General features: G+C 41.4%; 1 protein-coding gene and 1 long non-coding RNA gene across 2 annotated transcripts in view; one reads left to right on the forward strand and one right to left on the reverse strand.

Moving 5' to 3' along the window:
• Nucleotides 1-2,385, reverse strand: part of LOC122562542 — a 27,673-nt gene extending 25,288 nt beyond the window's left edge. The window contains exon 1 of the long non-coding RNA XR_006315355.1: nt 2,182-2,385. This is a non-coding gene — a long non-coding RNA (uncharacterized LOC122562542). The remainder of the gene's footprint in view (nt 1-2,181) is intronic.
• A 263-nt stretch (nt 2,386-2,648) lies between these two features.
• sdf2l1 (stromal cell-derived factor 2-like 1) lies at nt 2,649-9,559 on the forward strand. The gene is made up of 3 exons (XM_043715456.1): nt 2,649-2,868; nt 7,987-8,183; nt 8,718-9,559. The coding sequence occupies exons 1-3, from the start codon at nt 2,700-2,702 to the stop codon at nt 8,994-8,996; spliced, it is 645 nt and encodes a 214-aa protein (XP_043571391.1). The 5' UTR covers nt 2,649-2,699; the 3' UTR covers nt 8,997-9,559.
• The last annotated feature ends 14,994 nt before the right edge of the window (nt 9,560-24,553 follow it).

Below are 24,553 nucleotides of genomic sequence, written 5' to 3' on the forward strand. Positions count from 1 at the left end.
AACTAACAAACCTAAAAGACCCAGTACAACCCATGGACAAAACCAATGTCATCTACAAATTTCCATGCAAGGACTGCCACAAACACTACGTAGGACAAACAGGAAGAAAGTTAGCCTCCAGGATACACGAACAGCAGCTAGCCATAAAAAGACACGACCCTCTCTCCCTCATAGCCCTACACATGGATGAAAAAAACCACCAATTTGACTGCTGACAACACATCTATCCTGGGACAGGCTAAGCAAAGACATGCCAGAGAATTCCTAGAGGCCTAGCACTCCAACCACAACGCCATAAACAAACACATAGATCTAGATACCATCTCTCAACCCCTCAGAAAACAAACAGGAAATGACATCACCACAAACCCCAGGAACCCCATTCAGGACAAATATATAAATAGAAAGGAGGAGACAACAGCTTCGCTTCTCTTGGAGGTCGCCACTAATGATGTTACCTAGCCAGGTAATGAAACGTTTGGATATCAAACCTACAGCTCAGCGAGCAAACCTACACCCTAAACTTTTTATTACATAACACTAATATTCTATTCAGACGCTCACCGGTTTCTGGGTGACCATTAAACTATTAGATTAGAAAGGAAGAGAATGCTTCTAATTGTGTCCAATGCTTCAAGTGCTCCCTGGGAGAGATGGAGGCTGAGATCTGTATTCCCTCAGGTCACAATATTGATATTATGTTTACATTTTTTATAAGTTTAATAACATAAGGTATCTCTTAAATATATATTACATATTGATTTTCTTAATCCATAACATATTTCCCCTAATCCCATGCACAAATTTTATTTAGAAACCTACTGATCAAAAAATCTTCTAAAAATTCATATACATCTTAAGGAATGGCTCATTTTTTATCAATACTATATTGAATACCCTCAAAAAATTCTAATTTTGTTCAATTGTCATTTAGTAGGACAGAATTTGAGTTAAGCTGGAAAAAGATATATTTTATCAAAGCTTTTCATCTTGCACATATTCACAATGAAATCAATTTAAGGGGTTAAATTGAAGCCGTTAAGTAAGGTAAAATTTACCATTGTCTCAGAGGACCAGAAGGCTGTTCTTTCATTTGTGGTGTTTTGGGTTGAGGTTTACCATGCCTCAATGAGAAAGGCTGAGAAGGAAAATCCTTTGTGGTAATCTCAGCCAGTGCAGGTTTTGTTTAAATTTTATAGTCGGCAGGTTGATTCAGATTGGTTAAGGCATGCTGTCCTGAGACATAAGTCAGTGGATTGTTATCTCTCGTGACAAAAATAGAAGTAGCTGGAAAAGCTTGCCAGGTTTGGCATCGTCTGTGGAGAGAAATCAGAGCTAAAGTTTTGGGTCGAGTGACCCTTTATCAGATAGTGGTCTCCTGCTGAGTTGAAACAGGCGCAACTACATGTTTATTCCGTGTGCAAATAATGGTCGGATAATTTGTAGTTTTTTTAAGTGATGTTGATTAAGGGATGGAGATTTCCCAGGACATCCTTGACAGTTCAAAATAATACCATAGGCTACCTCACATGCAGCTGCCTTAACTCTAATATTGTATCTGAAATGGACAAGAGTTCCAGGTTCAAGTCCCACCTGCTCCAGAAGTGTGTCATTAATATACCTGAACGGGGTTGATTAGGAGACACCTGGAAATGTGGCACTGCTGCCAGAGCGGCACTCCCACATAAATGCACCACGATAATTAGCTTGGACTTAAAATGTATTGCTATTTTAATAAAAACTGACAAGAACTGTGGATGCTGAAAACCAGAAACAAAAAAAAACTGAAATTGCTGGAAACTCTGGCAGCATCTGTGGAGAGAAATCAGAGTTAACGTTTCGGGTTCTGAAGAAAAGGCCACTTCACCCGAAACAAAGTTTAAAAATCACACAACACCAGGTTATAGTCCAACAGGTTTAATTGGAAGCACTAGCTTTCGGAGCGTCGCTCCCTCATCAGGTGGTTGTGATGAAGGGGCAGCGCTCCGAGAGTTAGTGCTTCCAATTAAACCTGTTGCATTATAACCTGGTGTTGTGTGATTTTTTTAACTTTGTACTCCCCAGTCCAACACCGGCATCTCCAAATCACGATCACCCGAAATATTAATTCTGCTTTCACTCCACAGACGCTGCTGAATATTTCCAGCAATTTCTGTGGTTGTTGCGTCGTCATCTTGTTACCTGGACGACGCTCGCAGACATCATTGGTTCTTTTCTTTGTTTACCCTGATCTGTGATGAGTTTAACATCCAACCAAAAACGTCTAAATGCCAGCAAGTGCACGGTTTCCTGTAATGGACGTCGTCCCTTCTCCGACGATCGGGAGGAGCCGTTAGCAGGCCCCGCCTCCCTTCCCGCCCCCGGTGGAGGTTGATTGACATGCGGTATGGGCCAATAGGAAGGCCCAACGTCAGCACTACGGTCACTGTCCAATCGGCGAGGAGCGGCCTACGGGGGGGAGGGGGCGCGTGCGCCGATCCCACCTTCCAGCTGGGTGCTGGCGCCCGTTGATTGGCTGAGGCCGGCGAGGGGCCGTTGAAGACAGGTTTTGAAGGGGGGGGGGGCGCGTGCGCCGATCCCACCTTCCAGCTGGGTGCTGGCGCCCGTTGATTGGCTGAGGCCGGCGTGGGGGTGGGGGCGTTGAAGCCGGGTTTTGAAGCGGAGGGGGGTCTTTGGACCAACGGTCAAGGCGGCTCGTGATGTTGACGGCCCCAGCTCGGAGCTCCGTGCTGGCGCTCGCCCTCTGTGTGCTGCTCGCTTCGGCTTCCACCACCGAGCTGTACTACGTGACCTGCGGCTCCGTGGTCAAGCTGCTCAACAGCCGGCACAATGTCCGCCTGCACTCGCACGACGTGAAGTACGGGTCGGGTAAGTCGGTCCGGCTCTCACCGCTCGAACTCAACAGCGTTGCTGTTTCACTGGCGGAGGCGTCATGGTTGCTGTGTTGGATAGTGATCAGGAGCCCTGCCTGGATGGATAGCTCTCTCCTCCTGTAGTATTGATTTACTATCCTCCTCTGGGGCATTGGTACCCAAGCGAAGAGAGGAGATTGCTGGGGTCTTGACCAAGATCTTCATAGCTATTGGAGGGATGGCCAGAGAATGAGCGATTGGCACATGTTGCTCATCTGTTTAAGAAGGGACACTATAGATTCTCGTCGGTGGTTGGGAAGCTATTGGACAGAATCCTTAAGAGATTGGATTTATGGGCATTTGGAAAAACATGGGGTGATGGACATGGCTTTGTGTGTGGTAGGTCATGTCTTACAAACTTGATTTTCATTTTAAGGAGCTGACAAAGGCGGTCAATAAGGATAGAGCGGTGGAAGTTGTCTGTGGATTTTAGTAAGGCTTTTGACGAGGTCCAGGAGAAACTGAGGTCTACAGAGGCTGGAGATCAAAGCACAGCAGGTCAGGCAGCATCTGAGGATCAGGAGAATTGACAATCGGGCATAAGCCATTCCTGATTCATCAGGGCTTATGGTCGAAATGTTGATTCTCCTGCCCCTCGGATGCTGCCCGACCTGCTGTGCTCTTCCAGTTCATCACATCTTGATTTTGGCAAGGTACCTTAAGCTCATCTAGAAGCTTAAAATGCATGGGATCCACAGTGACTTGGCTGCTTGGGTTCAGAATTGGTTTACCAATAGGAAGGATGTTTTTCTAGTTGTAGGTCCATAATGGGACCTAATGCTGTTTGTGATATATTTCAGTGGTTTGGATGAAAATGTAGATGGGTGGGTTAGTAAGTTTGCAGATGGCACAAAGGTCAATGGCGTTGTGGATAGTGTAGAAGGTGTCAAAAGATGTAGTGGCATATAGATCAGTTGCAAATGTAGGTGGAGAAATAGCAGATGGAATTTAATCTGGGTAAATATGAGGTGCTGCACTTTGGGAGATCAAATGTTAAGAGAAAGTATAAAGATAATGGCAGGACCCTGATCATCATTGATGTACAGAGGGATCTTACGGTTCAAGTCCATAGCTTCTTGAAAGTGGCCACACAAATAGATAGGGTGGTAAAGAAGGTGTGTAGTATGTTGCCTTTATTGATCAGGGAACAGAGTACAAGAGTCAGGATGTCATATTACAGCTTTGTAAGACTTTGGTTAGGCTGCATTTTGAGTACTGCGTTCAGTTCTAGTCAACACATTACAAGAAAGATGTGGAGGCTTGGGAGAGGGTGCAGAAGAGGTTCACCAGGATGTTGCCTGGATTAGAGGGAATAAGTCATAAGGAGAGGTGAGAAAGTCTTGGGTTGTTTTCTCTGGAGTAGTGGAGGCTGATGGGAGACTTGATTGAATCTCAATTTTATAGACTTCTTAGGTAGAATTGACAGTCAGATTCTTTTTCCCAGAGTTAAAATGTCTATTGTAAGGATGCATGTTTTGAGGGTGAGGAGGACAGTTCAAAGGAGATGTGAGGGGCAAGTTTATTTTACACAGTGGTAGGAGTCTGGAATGTACTGCCAGGGTTAGTAGTGAAGGCAGGTAAGACAGGTTTTTTAAGGTTCTTTTAGATGAATGCATGAATATGCAAGGAATGGAGAATTATTGACAAAGGGCAGGCAGAAGGGATTAGTTTAATTTGTCATGTTGGGCACAACATTTTTGGGCCAAACTAAAGGACCTGTTCCTGTGCTGTACTGTTCTGTGTCCTGGCAACTCCCCCACTCCTCCCCCCAAAAAAGGGGCATTGGTGTCTCTTCAGGCAAATACCCCCACTCCCTGCCACCTCTGCCAGTGCATCTTCTGGCAAACCCCCACCTTCCAGTGGAGCATTGTTGCACCTTTTGACACTATGCTGATTATTTTGTGGATTAGATAATCTGGAGTTTGGTGGAAATCAAATTGGAGAGGTGTTCTACCTTGTACAGCTCCAGTTCTTTATTTCTGGACAGTTTTCAATGGAGTTATTGGTTTTCTAACTGGTGAGTGTTAGTACTTCATATTAGTGTTAGATGTTAACTACATTTTTGCGTGTGTGTGTATAGAGTTTTGTGTATGTATAGAGTTTATATGGGACCACAGGCTCAGTGTTTGCAGTTGAAACGTACACAAGGATTATGTACATCCTGAGCCACTGAGCAGTTTAGTGGCTTTGTTGAAAGTTGATTGCTTACTGGATTAGGGAACATTTTTGCACATTGAGGATTGAACTTTTGAGAAATCAACAGCTGATGTAGGCAGATTTGCATATTGTATGTGTGGAACTTGGCATTGTTTCAAAGCATTTATTTTAAAATCATTCATGGGCTGTGAATAGTGTCCAAACCAGCAATTGTTGCGAGTCCATGCAGGGTAGATTCGCAATGTTGCTCACAAAACTCCACAATTAATATAGTGCCAATGAAGAATTTTATTGTTCACTTTTAGGGACTATATTGTTCTGTTAATTTCTTGCATTAACAGCTGAAATGATGCAGGTGGCAACATGTTCTAATGGTATCAGTGAAAGGACACTTTGTGCCTTTGCTGGAACAATTTGTTCTCTTACTGTAGGGAAGTCCTTACGTTACTGAATTTATTCCAGAATTCTGTGTACGGATTCAAATCCAAATAAAGGCAAGTACTGGTTGAAACAGGTAAGTTTACCATCTTACTGAGAAACTTTTCTTTCAGGTGTTATGCTTGACCATAAGCATTTGACTAACTGATAGCATATCATCTGAGATAGTCAGGAAGAAACAAAGTTATCAAGACAATTTTATTTAAGTTGAATCGGATTCCACAATTTAGCTCATTTACAGTCCTAAATTGGAGGCAAAATGCAAGAAGATATCAAATGTGTAAAATGGCTGTGTAAATGACAATTAGAATACAATGTGTGAAAAATTAGAATATGCTGTACAGATGTTGCCACTATTACAAAATGGATATTTTGGAGAAGCTACATTTTAAAAAAAATCTATTTTATCAATTGTCTATGAAGAGAAATTGAATAATCTTGTGTTCATGTCTTTGGAATAGAGAGCTGAGTGACTGATAGCTATATTTAAAAAGGGTTGATAGTCAGAGATGTACAGCATGGACCGATGCTCCAGGGAAAACAGCCCCAACCTGTTTAGTTTCTCCCTATAGCTCAAATCCTCCAACCCTGGCAACATCCTTGTAAATCTTTTCCGAACCCTTTCAAGTTTCACAACATCTTTCCAATAGGAAGGAGACCAGAATTGCACACAATATTCCAACAGTGGCCTAACCAATGTCCTGTACAGCCGCAACATGACCTCCCAACTCCTGTACTCAATACTCTGATCAATAAAAGAAAGCAAACCAAACACCTTCTTCACTATCCTATCTACCTGCAACTCTACTTTCAAGAAGCTATGAGCCTGCACTCCAAGGTCTGTTTTTTTTTCCCAGCAACACTCCCAAGGACCTTACCATTAAGTGTATAAGTCCTGCTAACATTTGCTTGGTTGTCATAATATCTTCACACTTATGGGGAGACAGATTAGGTCCATTAGTATTTAAAAAAAAAATTAAAAAATTCAATGTCTTTCAGGTGAAATTGATTTGTCCAGAAAGTGGTTAGAAGCCATGATTTTTAGGTTCTTAGGAGACTTCCTGAACAGACTGCCAGAGCTAGTAGTAGATTAATAGTCAGTTGATCCATTTTAAAGAAGAATCAAGAAATAAATATTGTTTTGATATTTTTGGGTGAATCAGGGTTGGTACTTTCTAAACAGGAATGAAAAAGTAATGTTAGTGACAAGTGTGATGTCCATGATGATGAAATAACTGAATATGCACATAGAGCCCTTTATCAGTCCAGATTGTACATTCATGTCCAGTGTATGCACTGAGTAGATGTTTCCGTAAACACTGTTTCTGTGCTGTCTTTGTACTTTTTTTTTGTGAACATTCTTCCTCTTTTTTTTGTTTCAGGTAGATTTTGTTGTTAAAACTTCCTGGTAGCTTTAAAGGGAGGCATCCAACTCAGAGTCAGGTTGAATTGAAGTTTTGTTACACTTTACAAATTAGTATGATGGTATTTTCACTCCAATGTGGGGAGTAGTGAGGGAGATGCAACAATAGATGTGTAACCATAATGTCAGCTGCACCAACCTTGGTTCCATGATAGTGCGGCTGGATTATGATAATCTAGCCCTTTAGTTTTATATATATATATTCGTAAATAGATCCCTACTTTAAGTTTCCATATGGTGCTGAAATGCTATTAAAATTTCAGTGATTTCATTATTGGTATATTTACGCTATAGTATGGAACAGTTCGATTTTAAAATGTTTTGACAAATGCTTCACGCTCAGTTCTGACTGTTGTCAATATTTGGATCTGTACCTGTTTCTTGGAATGTATGGTGTACAGCTTTGCAGGTCCACTTGCCTTCTAAATAATTGCAACCTTCGTTCTTCCCAAGACTGAATGGAAGGAATGTATATTTTTCCAATTTTTTTCCTAGCCCCTTGTAAAAGGTCTCTCTTTGAACGTCTACCTGTTTCCCCTGAAGACTACAATCTACTGCAGTCCCTTGATTCCTCTTAAACATTCCTCATAATTACTTGCAAGATTTTGCTTTCTTTCCCACTATAACGTACTGGTGACCTGTAAAATTCTTTCTGATCTCATTTTGTAGACTCCTATCAGAATTTCATTGTTGTTTATAGATTTTGTATCCAATTAAAGAGTAGCTAAGACCCAAGAAGAAGATTATTGGATTTGTTTTTCCCATTTGTTTAATTAGCAGCGTGTGGATATTGGATGAAGAGAGTATTTAATTTGGCTGATTTTTTTTTTCTCATTTCCTTTCCATCTGACTTCAGCTATTGAGACACAGACGCTTACACATTGAGTAATGATAATTGGGGTAGGGGAAAAGTGGCATAATTTTTTTTGTACAATTGTTTTTAAAGGTTGCTATTTAATGTTTGATATTGTGGTAATGGGTTCCTTGCATTTTGATTATTTTCAAACCTGCTTTTAAATTATAAATTTACAATAATCACTGTTTACTTTTGAAAAGGAAGTGGGCAGCAATCTGTCACTGGGGTGGATGCTTCTGATGACAGCAACAGCTACTGGACAGTGAGAGCAAAACCTGGCCAGATTTGTCAGCGAGGAATGCCCATAAAATGTGGCCAGTCAATACGGCTGACACATGCCAATACTGGAAGAAATCTGCACAGTCACCATTTTGTGTCACCACTTTCTGGAAACCAGGTATAATTATCTAAGTGCTGAGCAGCTGTAGTTCAGTAGTTAGCATGTATATCATGGTAACTGAAACTATTGCATTTGATATAAATAGTGTTCCCTTTGCGTAAACATGTCTGATAATAAAAATAGCTACTTATCAACGTTTGTTTTTCACTGTTTTTGTTATGACTTCCTCTGTTCCTATCATGGAGTGTCTTTGAAGTTATGCTAGCTTGCCCTTCATTACTATATAAAAGTCTTTGTTTATTGTGTTCTTGTTTTTTGACACTGGTATGGCATACAGTACATGGTAATCTTATGTTCTCCTCCTCTTTCCCACATGAATGTGCATTCTTGGGGCAAGCTTTGGCTATGGTTTATAAAAATGTCACCTGTAGGTTTCTCAGGGGCATCTAGGCATGGGCAAAATGTAGTGACTTTGTCAGACACTCCCACATCCTGTGAAATGTGTTTCTATCAACTTTATCTGAATATAGGTTTGACTATTCTGAGAGCATGACTGACCATGAGCTAAACTTGTACTGTTTTAACATGTAGGAAGTAAGTGCTTTTGGTGAGAATGGAGAAGGAGATGACTTGGATGTTTGGGTCGTGCAATGCAGCGGAACAAATTGGGAGCGAGATGATGAAGTACGCTTCAAGCATGCAGGCACCCAGGTCTTTCTAACGATAACAGGAGAGCAGTATGGCCATCCAATCCGAGGTCAGCTTGAAGTTCATGGCACATTCAGCCCCAGTGCCAACAACTACTGGACAGTAATGGAAGGTGTCTTTATCAAACCTAGTGCCGAGCCATTAAAACACGATGAACTATAGCTTTAGTCAAATAAAATGGTTTGGGGGGGGGGGGGGGGAATTAAGGAGGCCAGTAAGAAATATTGTTTGACAAGTTACTTCATCTCATCTTGAGTCATAGTTTATAAAGGAAAAACAAAATTGTACTGTATCTATTTTCTATATTTTAAATTTCTAAAGAAATGGGAATGTATTTAAAACAAAGTTTGTGCGCAGATGTGAAGATGCATGTGCTCAATTTAATTTTGTTGCTTTAATTTCTGCAGTTGAGAAGATCAAACTTGGGAACTTGGATATTGGAAATATAGTTAAAGTCAAGTGCATATGAATGGTTTAGTTATTCCAAGTGTTGCAAATTCAGTTTTCTTTTTATCTGTTATTCCCCTATCCCTTCATTTCTCTTTTATATAAATATTGTGTGCTGCTGCTCTCCATGTTTCTCTTGAGCAGAGAGTTAGTTCATTTGCAGAAGACCAGCCATAACTGGCGCACTCCATTCCATAAGACCATAAGACATAGGAGTGGAAGCAAGGCCAATCGGCCCATCGAGTCCACTCCGCCATTCAATCGTGGCTGATGGGCATTTCAACACCACTTACCTGCACTCTCCCTGTATCCCTTAATTCCTTGTGAGATTAAGAATTTATCAATCTCTGCCATGAGGACATTTAACATCCCAGCCTCCACTATGCTCCATGGCAATGAAATCCGCAGGCCCCCCTACTCTCTCTGGCTGAAGAAATGTCTCCTCATTTCTGTTCTAAATTGATCCCCTCTAATTCGAAGGTTGTGCCCACGCGTACTAGTATCCCTGCCTGGTGGAAACACATTCCCAGCATCCACCCTTTCCATCTGCTACCAAATCTTCATGTTGTCACAGACTAAATTCTACATAGTATGTTTGTCCATATTGCATATCAATACCAGTTTCAGTGCACTAATTCCTAAAGGGAGAGTTGGAAGTTATCAATGTGTTTAATAAGTGACCTTTCTACTAAGCAGTTGACCAGATGAAGGAATTTGCTTTTCCACTTTGTCCTGCATTTCCAATGCTGCTTCTGTAATTATGCATTCAAAGCAAGCATACTCTTTGCAGCACAGAAACATGCCATTCAACATAAAAGATCTCTACCAGTGTTCATACAGCACATACTTAGCCATTTTCTTCCTTACATTTTATGTATTTTCCTGCTGAATGTATCTGTGCTATTTGCCTCAAGTTGGGGTTTGGAATTTATGTCCAAACTGTGGTCTTGTAAACAAAATGGTCAATTGTGAGATCAATCTGTTGCAAGTGACAGTGTTGCACAAGTTATTTTTGATTTGTTCAGGAGATTCAAATTGAATTGATCCATTTTTGTTGAGCCACTGAGTAAGACTTAAAATAAATGTTAGTCTGCCGTTTCTGATTTGAGTCTGTGTAAAGCTGCTTTACCTCCCATACACAGTTCCTTCAGCTGACTAGAAATATTCAGTACAATGTCCCAATGGTACATTACAAATAGTTTGGATGGAAGTATAAACTGACAACATTTTTGATAAGTAAGTGTGCTTGGCTAACTGATTTAATGTGGCATAATGTTTAGGTTCGCAATTTTATCAGATATGCATTGAATGGTTTCCACTGGGGCAATGATTGTGATGTAGCAATTGCCCTCAGTGATAATGGCAGATTTTCCTCCTCTTCAGGCCAATGCTTGATTGCTATCTCATGACTGTGTTTCAAGAAAGTTATGTATGGGGTTGAAGGTCAGCTTAAGTACCTTCTATAGTCAAATATTCTGTGCCAGTTCAGGATCATGTGTAGAATAACCATTTGATTTGAGGTACTAAGGGCATATGCGTTCCTCTGGAGCTGTTCTTTAACATAACACTGTCTTTAAAAAGCTGACTTTCCAGCTTGAAACTTAAATACTTTAAATCTAAACACTAAAACATGTCTTGTTGCCTAGGCTCAACATCCTAAAGTAAATTGAGGTCTGGATGGCACTTTTTTTTTGGTCTGGAGTTTGTTCATAATGCAAAATTTCTCTGTATGCAGATGTTTGCTGTGACATCTGCTGGCACATACACAGCTAACACATACCAGATGCATATGCCAGTGAATATCGATGTGACTTATTTGCAGTGACATCAGCAACAATCAAAGGGAGTAAGATCATCACCCTCCTGCACATTAGACAATCTGTACAAAGTGTTATGGTTCAGCAATGCGTTCCTATAGGTTTCTTGAAGGCTGTCCAGGAGATAAGGCAGCCTGGTCAGAGGTGGCTGTAGATGGCAGTGCTCATAGGCAGCTGAATATGGCTTCAGTCCTGCTGAAGGAAGAATGATGCAATGTTTCATGCTTGGAGTTAATTAATATGATAAGCCTGTCACAGCATATGACAATTGCACACAATTGGGTGCCAGGCATCTTGATCAGATCTCTAATATGCAATCAATGTCACTTCATTGTAGCTACCTTTTGTAGTACAATTTGTGCTACAGTGCTCCTGGATCACACCACTGCTGAGATTCACATTTAAACCAAAAAAAGCTACAGTGCTTAGTAGCTTGTCACCCACAGGCTCACTGACCTTTCATCATAATTAGATAATGTGACAACCTGAACTTTTCCTCAAAGGATTGTGTGGGCCATGAACATCAGCACAAAACATGGTTGCAGGATGAATACTTCACAGCCATCTCAGGTACACACAATGCATTAATAGTGTTCATCAATTTTGCTTTGTAAATGAGCCTGCTCAGACATTTCTGACCTATCTCTGGGACAGAGCTACCTAGAGGTAGGGATGTCACTGCCACAAGAATTTTGTCAGCCCTGGTTAATTGAATTCAAGCTGTTTTGATGTCAGAAACTTTAGATTCCTAGCTTGCCCACACTGCATTTTTCTTATCAGTAACTGGCACAAACCTTCACAACTATGGGGATTGACATTTGTATCAGTGCACATATGTATGCCAGTTAGCTTGGGGAAAATGTTAGATGCTATTAATGAAGACATCATAACAGAGCACTTGAACAGGTTCAAGTTAATGAGGTAAAGCCACCATAGGTTTGTCAAAGGGCAATCATGTTTAACTAATTTATTGGAGTTCTTTTGAAGAAGTTTTGCCTTGTTGATAAAGGGGAACTAGTGCTTGTATTAAATTTAGATACACATTCCTCCTACAAAGCTCCTACTTGAGGAGCAGGCAACCAAGCTGACAGGAAAACAAAGGGAATGTGCCTATGCTGAAAAGGAAATTCTGTATATATGGCCATCTAGTGAGAAAGCCTCCAACCAACCACTCCAAGTTATATATCTCGCAGTGTATCTTAGTGAAACCTTGGATAAGGATGTTGACTTATGATACTAGCAAATATTTATTTTATTTTCTATATTGTCTGTAGAACACGTTCCCAAACTAGGACCAAAAAAAAAGTGCTCCAGCCCAAGATCCTTATTGACCAGCTCTTCACAAATCACCTCTGAATTGGTACAGTTACCAGCCTCAGCAAATGCAGCTGCAAACTCTTCTTTCCCCACTCCTGAGTTCTCTAAGATGGTGGTGAAGTCTTGCTCCTGAGCCGGAGTTCATCTGCTCTGCCTGGTTCTTTCTTTTGTCCCTCCTCTTTCTTTCCTTTCTACTTCCTGCCCTCTGGCATCGGTTGTGCGTTGAGCCAGTGTTCACTTGAGATGACGGGGGCTTCATCTTTGTGAAACCTAGCACAGATTTGAATTGAAGCCCAGCTCTGGATCAAGGACTTCCACAATCAAAGTGCAGCCCAGCGTGAACATGTATGCTCTGTCTGCTTTTATTATTTTTCTTTCTCTCTCTCTCTGCTTCTGAAGAGAACGTTGAACTTTTAACTTTATTTCTTTATTTTTCTAATTTGTACCTAAGATGGCGCTGGAAATAACGAATTTATACAGTTTCCAGTGTACTCTGTATCCCTGTACTTGAGTACATGACGATAAAGCCTAATTCTAATTTTAAAATCTTTTAATGCAGTGACAGTTAAATCCATGGGTAATATATTTATAGCAATCTCAAGGCTAGCTTTACACTATCATAGCTGGAGGAGGGCAGAATGGCCTAGGTTTCTGCTGCTCAGAAGGAATTCTGGAAAACAAGCCCCAGCTGTTAGTACAGATGATGAGCCTCTGGACTTGCGTATTAATGGGCTGATAGTGATGTATAAATAAGGAGAGAAATACCTGGCAGAGGAGCCAGAGATCATATACTGGAGTGAAGGGTCCAAGACTGATGTCATCGCCCTGGTGTGTAAGTGTGTGATAACATTCATGGATTGAGTGACAGCCACCATGGAGAGCTAGGTCCAGCAGAACAAATAATATCTGCCAGATATGCACAGAGACTTGCGTTGCTTGAGTCATTGGTATGTTCATTCACTGGCAAGGCAGAAGTGGTCAAGGGACCAAGTGCCCCATCTCTTTAAGAAGTGAGGGAAATGTCATTGTGCACTGATAAGGAGGAGCAATGACATCCAGGCACAGAGGATTGTTGTGTACGTTTGCTCACTGAGCTGCTAGATTTGTTCTCACTTATAACATGGTCCACAACCTGAGCTAAAAATCTTCTCCAAAATCTCAAACACAGGATTGTTTGAGGCACCTCAGAGATGCTCTACCACACCATCTTCACTCACGGGTTTTGACCCAGTGACATTGAAGAAATGGTCATGTATTTCTGAGTCAGGATGGAGAATGGTTTGGAGATGAACTTGTATGTGGTGGGGTTCTCCTGTATCTGCTACCCTTTATCTATTATGGACCAGGCCAGGTCCCTTCAGAATATTTTTAAGAAGGTGCCCTACACCCTAACTTTTTCTTATTGTAAAGGCTGATGTGAAATGGGTCTTCCAGGTATGATGCAACTGGTCAAACCACTTGGCTGTAAGCAAAACAGAATTTATTTAAATACTACAGTTGAACCACAAACAAAAGAAAGCAAATTTATAATAAATTATGGGCGGCACGGTGGCACAGTGGTTAGCACTGCTGCTTCACAGCGTCAGAGACCCGGGTTCAATTCCCGCCTCAGGCGACTCTCTGTGTGGAGTTTGCACATTCTCCCCGTGTCTGCGTGGGTTTCCTCCGGGTGCTCCGGTTTCCTCCCACAATCCAAAAATGTGCAGGGGTTAGGTGAATTGGCCATGCTAAATTGCCCGTAGTGTTAGGTGAAGGGGTAAATGTAGGAGAATGGGTCTGGGTGGGTTATGCTTTGGCGGGTCGGTGTGGACTTGGGCCGAAGGGCCTGTTTCCACACTGTAAGTAATCTAATCTAAAAACTATTGGACAATTTAACTGACCCAATATAGCAAATTAGCAAATTAACTGTTTCAATATTGTAACATCCCATAAACATATCCCTTGGCAAAAAGATAAATTCAAACACAGTTTCTCACAGGCAGGAGTGAACAATATTCAGGAGTATTTCAGAGAAAGTCAGTTAGGGATCATTCACTGAAGTTTGTAACCCTTCTGGACTCAAATATCTTGTAACTACTAGCTTTAAAAAAAAACTAGATACACCTGAATTGGGAGAACTGGCCATTCCCCTTCCATTGCTAAACTGTTTGAAACAAAGCCTAAAGACTCTTACACTGTTGATTCAGACTAACCCCCCTAGCCACTTCAGCACCTCTGCCTTTACACTTCTATCTTCAAAACAAAACCCTGGACAAAGTAACCTTTTTAAAGTGACAGCATCATCACCTATCTTTCTAGATGGTTTAGAAGGTGCTGTCTTAAAGAGCCTTGGAACCATTTCTGCAATGTATCTTGTAGATGATGGGTACTGCTGCTACCGAACATTCAGTTAGCCCTGTAAATGTCAGGTTCTTGAAATATACAATCAGGTTTCCTGTTGGTAAAGGAAGAAAATCTACGATCCTTGTCATTCCCAGCTTAGATATAGCATTGCCCCCATCTATTATTCAATGTCTCCAGCTCGTCCAAAATTAATTGAATGAAAGAACACACAGATTCATCAACTCCCTGTCACATTTCTGCTGTCTGCTGGTACAAGACCATAATTAACTAGCAATGAAAATTGAAAGTACTCAGCAGATCAGACAGCATCTATGTAGAGAGAGAGAGATTTGACGTTTCAGAACTGGGTCAAAGTTGAAGAATGTTGATGGAATAAGAATTATGCCTGTGAAAGTTCACTTTATGTTCGTGCATGATCAAATGCAAGAAGGGAAACTGGTAATGTTCATGTCTAATTCTGTTAGTAGGCTATATAGGAGATTAATTAACGAACTAGGATTTAAAGGTAACAAGGCAAAGAGTGTTATGAACCACTTTGTTAATTGTTTTACAATGTATTTAAGAATAATAAACCAGATGTTGAGGGTTTTGTGGAATGTAGTTGATTGAATTAAAATCCTGATTTAAAAGTTTATCTGAACTCCAAAGCATTTAATTTTTAGCGTTCAACATAGGTGAACAGCCTAAAGAGCAACTGGAGAGCAGAGCACACATCAACTGTGGCTGGAGGACCATCAACTCAGCAAAATACGCAGCAAACTCTTTTGGTCTTTCCAAAAGAGTTAATCTCAACCAAGTATTGCAGACTGGCACGTTCCAATGTCTAGGATTATGTGCTGAGGGGCGCACGAAAGCGTGGGGCAGCTGCTGCCAAGGCGCAGTGGGGAAGGGCCACCATGTAAGGTCTTTCTGCTAAGCTATAACATAGGTCTGTTCAGTTGTCAGACTCTGTGCCTCAAAATGAATGTAAGCTGTTTCCTATAAGAGTAGAAAATGTCCTTGTTTTTGTAACTGCAGAACCTCTGAGAAATGTTAAAAATCTAGTGTTGTGTTTGTTTTCTCTCTGCAAAGACTACAAAACAGATTTATAATGTTTGTATGCACTCAGATGATTTGTTTATGAATAAAGTACATTTTTAAATATATAAAAGTAATTTCTTAAACGTGATCATTTCTGGAAGTGCAGCAAATGAAGTGAGCAAAATACTGCAGATACTGAAAATCTGAAATAATGGCAAAATGCTGGAACCTTAACAGATCAAGCAGCATTTGAGGATAGAACAGAGATGTTTTAGGCTGATGGTGTTTCACTGAAATGAATTAACTTTAAAATCTTGTCTTTAATTATTTTCTTGGAAATGCGAAGAAAAGTTAAAATCAGTTGATTTGACATGGTTAATATGGGAAAATAACACTTCTTTAGTTTTAAGAAAAATAAAATAACTTGAATCGGACTCTAGATTTTGGATTTACATGTAGCAATGCAATTTATGTATTACATAATTAATCATCAGAAATGCTCATAATTTGTTTGGAACTAAAATAACACTGAAATTTACAGTGAGCATTATTAGCTGAAAATGTGATGCTGGAAAGGTGCAGCAGGTCAGGCAGCATCCAGGGAACAGGAGAATCGACGTTTCGGGCATAAGCCCTTCTCCAGGAATCCTGAAGAAGGGCTTATGCCCGAAACGTAGATTCTCCTGTTCCCTGGATGCTGCCTGACCTGCTGCGTTTTTCCAGCAACGCATTTTCAGCTCTGATCTCCAGCATCTGCAGACCTCACTTTCTCCTCAGTGAGCATTATTAGGTCATTTTAAATTTCTGTATCGCACATGACAATCAGGCCTGATCTTTGAAGACTTGCATGTCTGTATTACTTGACAATACTTTTACATAATATATCTGATCCATTAGCAATCTTGTGTAACTAATGTTCAAATTTTATGCAAAGTGATTCCACAACCTTTTAATGCAATATATATGATATGATAATTACTTACATATCGAGGTACATCTTAGAGGTAAAATGATCACTTGTACAAGTTCTTGGTTAGGATTTTATTGATCAGTATATTAGACCATGCCTGCTAAAAATACCTGGGAATTAGCCAGATAAGTTTGGGTAACAAATGCTTTATTTTCCATTTTATTTTCATCTTTCAAGAGTACTAATTCTATCAGTTTTCTTTACCAGCTGTACTCCAAGTGTGTGTTGCATCCTGAGTTCAGCCATGGCAGCTGTTTGCGGCTATACAGTCATAGAGATCTACAGCAAAGGAAAAGGCCCTTCAGCCCATAATGTTAATGGCCTCCACTCCACCAGTGTGTTTCACAATGCCTGTAATGATGTCTCTTTCTCAGCTACTGGAAACCACCACCCACCAAGGCTCACGCTCACTACTGCCCTCAACACCTTCCCACTCACACTCACCAACCGTAGATCCTGGCACTACTATTGTCATGCTTGCTACACTGCCTACTCACTCACGTGGCACCTTTCACCCACATGCACAAAATGTAACAGCAGAGCCACTGGAATAACTGAACAGAGGCCGGTATCGCCTCACCCAGTCACCTTTTATTTAGATATGTACTGGATATGTCCAGCCAGCTCAATGCCAGTCCATAGACTGAGGAGACCATCTAAAGCTTTTTTTTGTGTGAGAAATTTCCAGTTTTTTTTGGTGTGTGTGTGCAGGTGCAAGACACAGTGAGAGACACAAGGTGCACAAATCTTTATTCAATTTCCACCACCAGGAAGACAGGAAAACACCCGGGTGGCCAGTGACAAACACTGCCCTTCACATCAAAGGGCAGTGCTGTGTGATCAAAAACAGTGAGGGGGAGGGTAGGGACTAAATCAACATAGAGTTGGAGGGAGAAATAATGCACTCCACTCCCTGCGGCACCCACCTCTCCCTGAACAACTCCAGGGTGTTGGTGGAGAAGCTCCTGTATTTTATTTTATTAAACAAATTACAAAAACAGTTTACAACAAACAGTTACATTTACAGCTGCATACAAGAGACAGCAATTTTACAAGGGAGAGGAGCAGCAAAGCCAGGCCCCAAACCCTACCGTTCAAACAGTTTACAGGGACATGAGGACAAACCTCAAATCCCGTTTCACATAAAGATATAAAGAGACAACAGCAATGACAGTTGTACATTACACAGTACTGTTACATACAAAAGTGCAGACAATACAGACTCAGCAAGCTCCCACCTTCCGACCACTAAGGAAGCCCGCCCCTACCCACCTTCCGGTTCTCGGTCCACCCCATGCCCCTTCCAGTTCTCGGTCCGCCCTGACACACCTTTCGACCACCTCCAGGACAGCCTGCCCCGGGAACCCGCCAGAAGCTCCTGTATATCTGTCAGGGCTCCCTGATTGGCCCGCGTTAACAAACTCAGTCAAAAATCTCATAGTTAATGAGATTCACCTGGCCGTGGTTCCAATCACTCCATCCACCCTCTTTCCTCTCCCTTCATACTCATCTCTCAATGTCCTAGTGATCTACAGCACAGCCAAAGGCCCTTTGGCCCATTGTGTCAGCCACCTGACTAATCCTATTTTCTATCACTTCGCCCATAGCCTTGTATGCCATGGCAAATAAGAGAAAGCGAGAACTGCAGATGCTGGAGATCAAAGTTGAGAGTGTGGTGCTAGAAAAGCACAGCAGGTCAGGCAGAAATGAAGGAGCTGGTGAATCGACATTTCAGGCATCCTGATGGAGGGCTTATGCCCAAAACGTCGATTCTCCTGCTCCTCGGATGCTGCCTGACCTGCTGTGCTTTTCCAGTACCACACTCTCGACACTGCCTTGGCAAATGCCAATCACATTATTTTCCAGATAATACTTCCTAGACCCCGTACTCGATACCCTTCACATTGTTGTAGCTCTGCCTTCATGGCCTGACCCATCTGAAAATGGGTCATACTGATGAACATACTGTCGACTTGGGAAGAGATTTATTTCAGCTGCTGGCATCTAAATGGGCTCACCAACTAGGAATTCAATTCTGTTATGTTGCTTTAACTCTCATTGATAACTCCCTATCCATGGCCTTGTCAAAGAAATTATCTTCCAATTTTGTTCAAACTCACTTATTTGGCATAAAATATTTAAACGACAAATCTAATTTGCCCTGTGTTTACTTATGCGGGTTTTTGCACTGACTTTTCCTGCACATGGCGTTTGTTTTTGCAATAAACATTACAAGGCCAGAGCCAATGTGCTCATTTACCTGTCAAGTCAAATCCTTGTTCTTATAATTAATGTGACAAGTGGTTAAATATTAATGAGGTTAATGCTGATATGTAACTTCAAATATCACCACTGGGCTGATTTCTGTTTGTGAAGTTGCATTTAAAATGAGGAAAATGAACAAACAATAGATGGAGGTTATTAATTTCTTTAAAAAAGTAGCACAGATTAAAAATGTAGATTCAGTGACACTGGAATTAAGTCTAATCTGCATGTGTTATCCAATGTCGAACTCTGATATACTTATGGGTTCTGTATAGACTGCAAATGCCCTGTGATGTGACTGCTCCTCTCTGCGATTAATTAATTGAGAAGTGTCCAGGTTTGATTTGTGGCCTGTGCTGAGTTAGACTGTGTTATTGAAAACATTGTAGCCTTGGTATCAGGCATGGCTCAGTTGGCAGCATCCTTACTTCTGAGTTAGGAGATTGTCATTTGAATAATCCCAAACTGAGAACAGAAGGATAAAATGACGGTTTCAGAGAAGGATAGACGGGAGGAGGATTTAGTGAACTGGGGAGACAGTGGCAAAGTGGCATTACAAAAAAAAAATCAAAATTTCTATCTTGTAGTGTGCAGTGATCTGTAAAAGATATCACAGTTAACCATACAAAAATTCTGACAAGACTAAACTGAGGAGATGCAAGAAGGACATTTCCAATGACCTAGAACATGGGGGTCACAGTCTAAGGAAACAAAGTCGGCCATTTTGGACTGAGATGAGGATAAATTTCTTCAATCAGAGAGTCGTGAGCTTGTGGAAATCTCTGTCACAGAAAGAGGTTGAGGCCAAAACTTTAATGTTTTCGAAAAGGAGTTAGATGTTGTTCTTAGGGCTTAAGGGATCAAAGGGGAGTACTGCCCTTTGAAGGCTGCTGGGGAGAAAGTGGATCAGGGTACTGAGTTGGATGATCAGCCGTGGTCATATTGAATGGCAGAGCAAGCTCAAAGGGCTGAATGGCCTACTCCTGCTCCTAATTTATATGTTTCTATGTAATATGTGATAAATGTCTCCACTGATCGGGCCAGTGAGTCTGTCTCTCATGAATTACCTGCTCCGCGTGACCGTGAAAAATGTTTATCTTGTGTTATGGTTGTCTCCTGTATCTGACGAGGAATGAACAAGACAGAAGATAAAAACCAGAGGACATTCAAACATTGTCTTGGTACGTACTTGATGTCACATTTCAAAACTTTATCTGGAATTGCAGATAATAAGGCAGTCTGCCTTATTCAGAATGCAATGGCTTTTTCTTTCTTATCTGGCATTGGCTGTTTTAAGAACGAAAAGCTCTTTATAAACAAATGGATTCACGCCGTAAATATTTATAACACTTCCGGCCCTACGTGATATCAATACTTGCAGTTAACAGTAATGTGAGTCTCCACTGCATTAACATGTAACAAGAAACTGCCAATTCTGAATCTCTGTTTAGTGTTGATGCTGCTCCACCTTAGCTGAGACGGCAACAGACATCTCCATGGAAGCTGCCTGACCCGCTATGATCTCCAGCACTTTTTGTTTTCAGTGCAGATTCCAGCATCTGCAGTAAATTATTCCTACCTGCGTTAAAGTTGGCACTTATTTTACAAACCCCAAAAGACCTGACTTTACCAATTCAGGTCTTTTGAGCATTCCTGGTCAGCCATCAGCAGCTACGCCTCAAACTGCAGTGGTCTTAAGCTCCAAAATTCCAACCCTCGGCCACTCTTCTGATCTTTAAAAATTTCTTGAAGTCTACTCCTTGGATCAAGCTTCTGGTCAATTGTGACATTGACATCAAATTTTGCACAATAAGCCTTGGGACATTTTATCATTCTAAAGATGCTGCATAAATTCAGGCTGTTTGTGAGGAGGATGAGTGGATAGTACTGTTATATGTAAGTGCAATGACAGCTTGGTTGGCAGCTTGGACAAACCTTTAAACTCTTTGCTCATTCAGTGAAGAAAAGCAAAGAGACTGGGAAGCAGGATGGGACCTTATTCACTCCTAAAGTCCTGGAACATGAGAATAGAACAGGAAGTTGATTTGACAACACAGACTCGATAGGTTGACGGGCCTTATTCTGTGCTGCCGGCCTCTATGACTCCATTCTTGTCGTGGCTGCTAATTCCCTGTGTTTTCCATTGACCGTGATTGAGTAGAAGTTCAACAATGCTCTGCTTCCATCAGAGTTGTTATCAACAAATTGAAGCAAAGAATTTGTGGTCTGCATCACCTAGGCTAGGAGCATGTCTAGCAATGCAATCCCTTCACAAGGGTCATCACAATTTGCCCTTCTGTCTATGAACCAGACCACAGAAAGGAGTTTGAATAGCAGCCTTCAAAATAGAGTTGGATATAATGTTTTAATTTGCAATGTATACATTGACACGGCATAGAAGATGGCTTCATTTTCTTGGTTCTGGAAAACATTTTTTGAGTGTAAAATTTGACTACTTTTCAATTATATTTACATTTTTCATCATCCTCAATATTCCATCCTACCAATGGATGGTTTACTTACTGGTACCTCATGCCGGGTACAGAAGATCCAGCAGGCAGTACAGACTGCATTACAAAGTTGTGCAGAAAATTAAAACATGTCCCACACAGGGTGAACCCTACGTGGCAAATAGAGGTGGCAAGCACTCACACTAGTAGTTCACTTTTATACCTATCTTACGTCAATCCTTATTTTTGGAGAAGTTTCAGGGCTTCAGCATTGATTTTGCGTGTCAGCATCTACAGTATTTGAAATGGTCACATTTATGGATTTGCTTATCAAAATTGCACACCGTACAGAAATCTTCCCTCTTAGATCTTCCAACAAAAGAACGAAACCAACATTAGAAAGGATGTGCAGAAGAATGAGGCTGAGAGTCTCACTTACCCTTTGATAGAAAATTGTGATCTCCCTTCACAATACCTGAAGATCTGTAACGTTCCACCAGACTCCTGGCTTGGTTTGGTGAAAATCTGGTGGAAACCCTTAAAGAATTATTGGTTTCTCATTGTGCCAGGTTTTGGCCATTTCTGGGATCGTTTAAAGGACCGACAAGTCTCTGACCACTCTTCATAAGTCAAGGAGAGATACATTGCAGTTGGAGAGATACATTGCACCAGGGGTTCCTGCTTTCCAGACTGTCAGGGCTTTCCTCTGTTGGGCATGAGGTTGGTATGAGTGTGATGACATGCCATCTTGAAGTTATCATGTCCAAAACTACTATCAATCATTACCTACCTCAAAAGGATATGATACATTAGTCCCATGATTTGGTTGTGCAGTTGGATTTAGCAGTGATATAAATGAGTTGCACAACAAGTAGCTCCAAGTGAAAACTGTTTGTAAGCAGTCTAAACGTCAAATAAATAACTCACATTATTCTTTCACCAATCACTATGTATGATTGGTATCTTTATGTCATAGAGTCATAGAGATATACAGCACGGAAACAGATCCTTCGGTCCAACTCATCCATGCCGATCAGATATCTTAACCTAATCTAGTCCTGTTTGCCAACATTTGGCCCATATCTCTCTATATCCTTCCTATTCATATACCCATCCAGATGCCTTTTAACTGTTGTAATTGGACCAGCCTCCACCACTTCTTCTGGCAGCTCATTTCATACACGCACCACCCACTGCATTAAAACGTTGCCCCTTAAATCTCTTCGATTTTTCCCTCCTCACCCTAAACCTAAACCCTCTAGTTCTGGACTCCCCCACCCCAGGGAAAAGAACCTTGTCTATTTATCCTATCCATCCCCTCGCGATTTTATAAACCTCTGTAACGTCACCCCTCAGCCTCCATCGATCCAGAGAAAACAGCCCCAGCCTATTCAGCCTCTCCCTATAGCTCAAAACCTCTAACACTGGCAACATCCTTGTAAATCTTTTCTGAACCCTTTCAAGTTTCTCAACATGTTTAACAGAAGAATGTAATAGACAATGCCAAAGGGCTTTTAACCATATTAGAATCCCTACAGCGTGGAAAGAGCCTGTTCCACACTAATCGTCCAAAGAGTATCCCACCTGAAACCAGACCTCTGCCCTATTCCCATAACACCTGGCTAATCCACCTAACCTGCCCTTCCCTGGACACTTCAGCATGGCCAATCCACCTAACCTGCCCTTCCCTGGACACTTCAGCATGGCCAATCCACCTAACTTACGCACCTTTGGACTGTGGGAGGAAGCCAAAGCACCCAGCAGAAGCCCACACAGAGATGGGGGTGGGGGGGTGGGGGGGGGATCTGCAAACTCCACACAGTCACCCAAGGGTGGAATCAAACCAGGTTACCTGGCACTGGGAGGCAGCAATGGTAACCACTGAGCCATTGTGCCGTGTGTGAGACTAGATTTGTATGTGAGTCGATAGCAGAAAATGGCAACTGATAATGTTCCCTAAAGGCACTGGTGAGCCAGTCAGGTTTTTACAATGTGACAGTTTTGTACTGTCTTTCACAAATGATAATGCGCTTTCAGGTATTGATGCAATGTGCCACTGTATGGTATTTTCCGTTGTGATTGATCAGTGGATGTCTGAGTACATTTAACATTGAACAAGCAGAGGAAAGCCTTAGGAGTCATTATCATGGGGTTTACAGAATTCAGAGTCTCACAATTTGAGTTAATAAAGTAAATCCTCTGTATTGTTGTTGATTCAAGGCCACTTCTGAGAAAGCAACTGAAGGTTCCTGCTAGTCCACAAGGTGGCAGCAAACCTACACTTTGATTTTCCCACAGACTTGGATTTGTTTTGGTGTAAAAATACCAGTTTCTGACCCAAAGTGTTGCAAAATTTCTAATGAAGTGAATGTAGAATCTTGCAGTACAAATGCTGCTCAATATTTTACCCAGGATCTAAATGAAAGTGTGTTTAATAGAAATGATGAGAGAAAATCCGAGGAAGTATATTTTTTGAGTTTCAGAGAGAAATGAGCTTATTATTGACTTACGGTCAGAATCCTTTATGCCCATTTTATCATATGCAACAGCCCCAACAGTTCTAATTGATAAGTGCATTGCCAAATGCAAAGCAATAATGATCTAATGGTGGCTCAGTGGTTAGCACTGCTGCCTCATAGCACTAGGATCCAGGGTTCAATTCCAGCCCCAGTGACTCTCTGTGTGGTGTTTATACATACTCCCTGTCCCTGCTCAGGTTTCCACCCACAGCCTAAAGATGTGCAGGTTCGGTGGATTGACCATGGCAATAGGATAGGATGGGTCTGGGTGGATGCCCTTTAGATGGTCAGTGTGAATGGATTAAATGGCCTACTTCCACACTGTAGAGACTCTATGGATACAACGCCCGGCTTGTAGCTGATTTCAAGCTGGGACAAGGTATTTGAGGATTGCAATCTTACCCATTTGTACCTGTGTGTGAGAGGGGATGAATCAGTTCCTGGAAGGTGAATGTGAATAGAATAGACGTTATAAAAGAAAGAAGGACGTAGATATTAAAGGCCCATTCAGGATCTCGGACTGTCTGAGGCATTTGAAAGCCAATGGACTTGTTCATAGGTAGTCACTATT

Source organism: Chiloscyllium plagiosum, chromosome 25 (genome assembly GCF_004010195.1).
Source record: "Chiloscyllium plagiosum isolate BGI_BamShark_2017 chromosome 25, ASM401019v2, whole genome shotgun sequence".
Taxonomy (NCBI): domain Eukaryota; kingdom Metazoa; phylum Chordata; class Chondrichthyes; order Orectolobiformes; family Hemiscylliidae; genus Chiloscyllium; species Chiloscyllium plagiosum.

Excerpts from the sequence above, each read along its gene's own strand:
- sdf2l1 (XM_043715456.1), top strand. The coding sequence starts at position 2,700 with ATGTTGACGGCCCCAGCTCGGAGCTCCGTGCTGGCGCTCGCCCTCTGT. Across the intron at positions 2,869-7,986 it reads CGACGTGAAGTACGGGTCGG|GAAGTGGGCAGCAATCTGTC; the intron begins GTAAGTCGGTCC and ends ACTTTTGAAAAG. Across the intron at positions 8,184-8,717 it reads CACCACTTTCTGGAAACCAG|GAAGTAAGTGCTTTTGGTGA; the intron begins GTATAATTATCT and ends TTTAACATGTAG.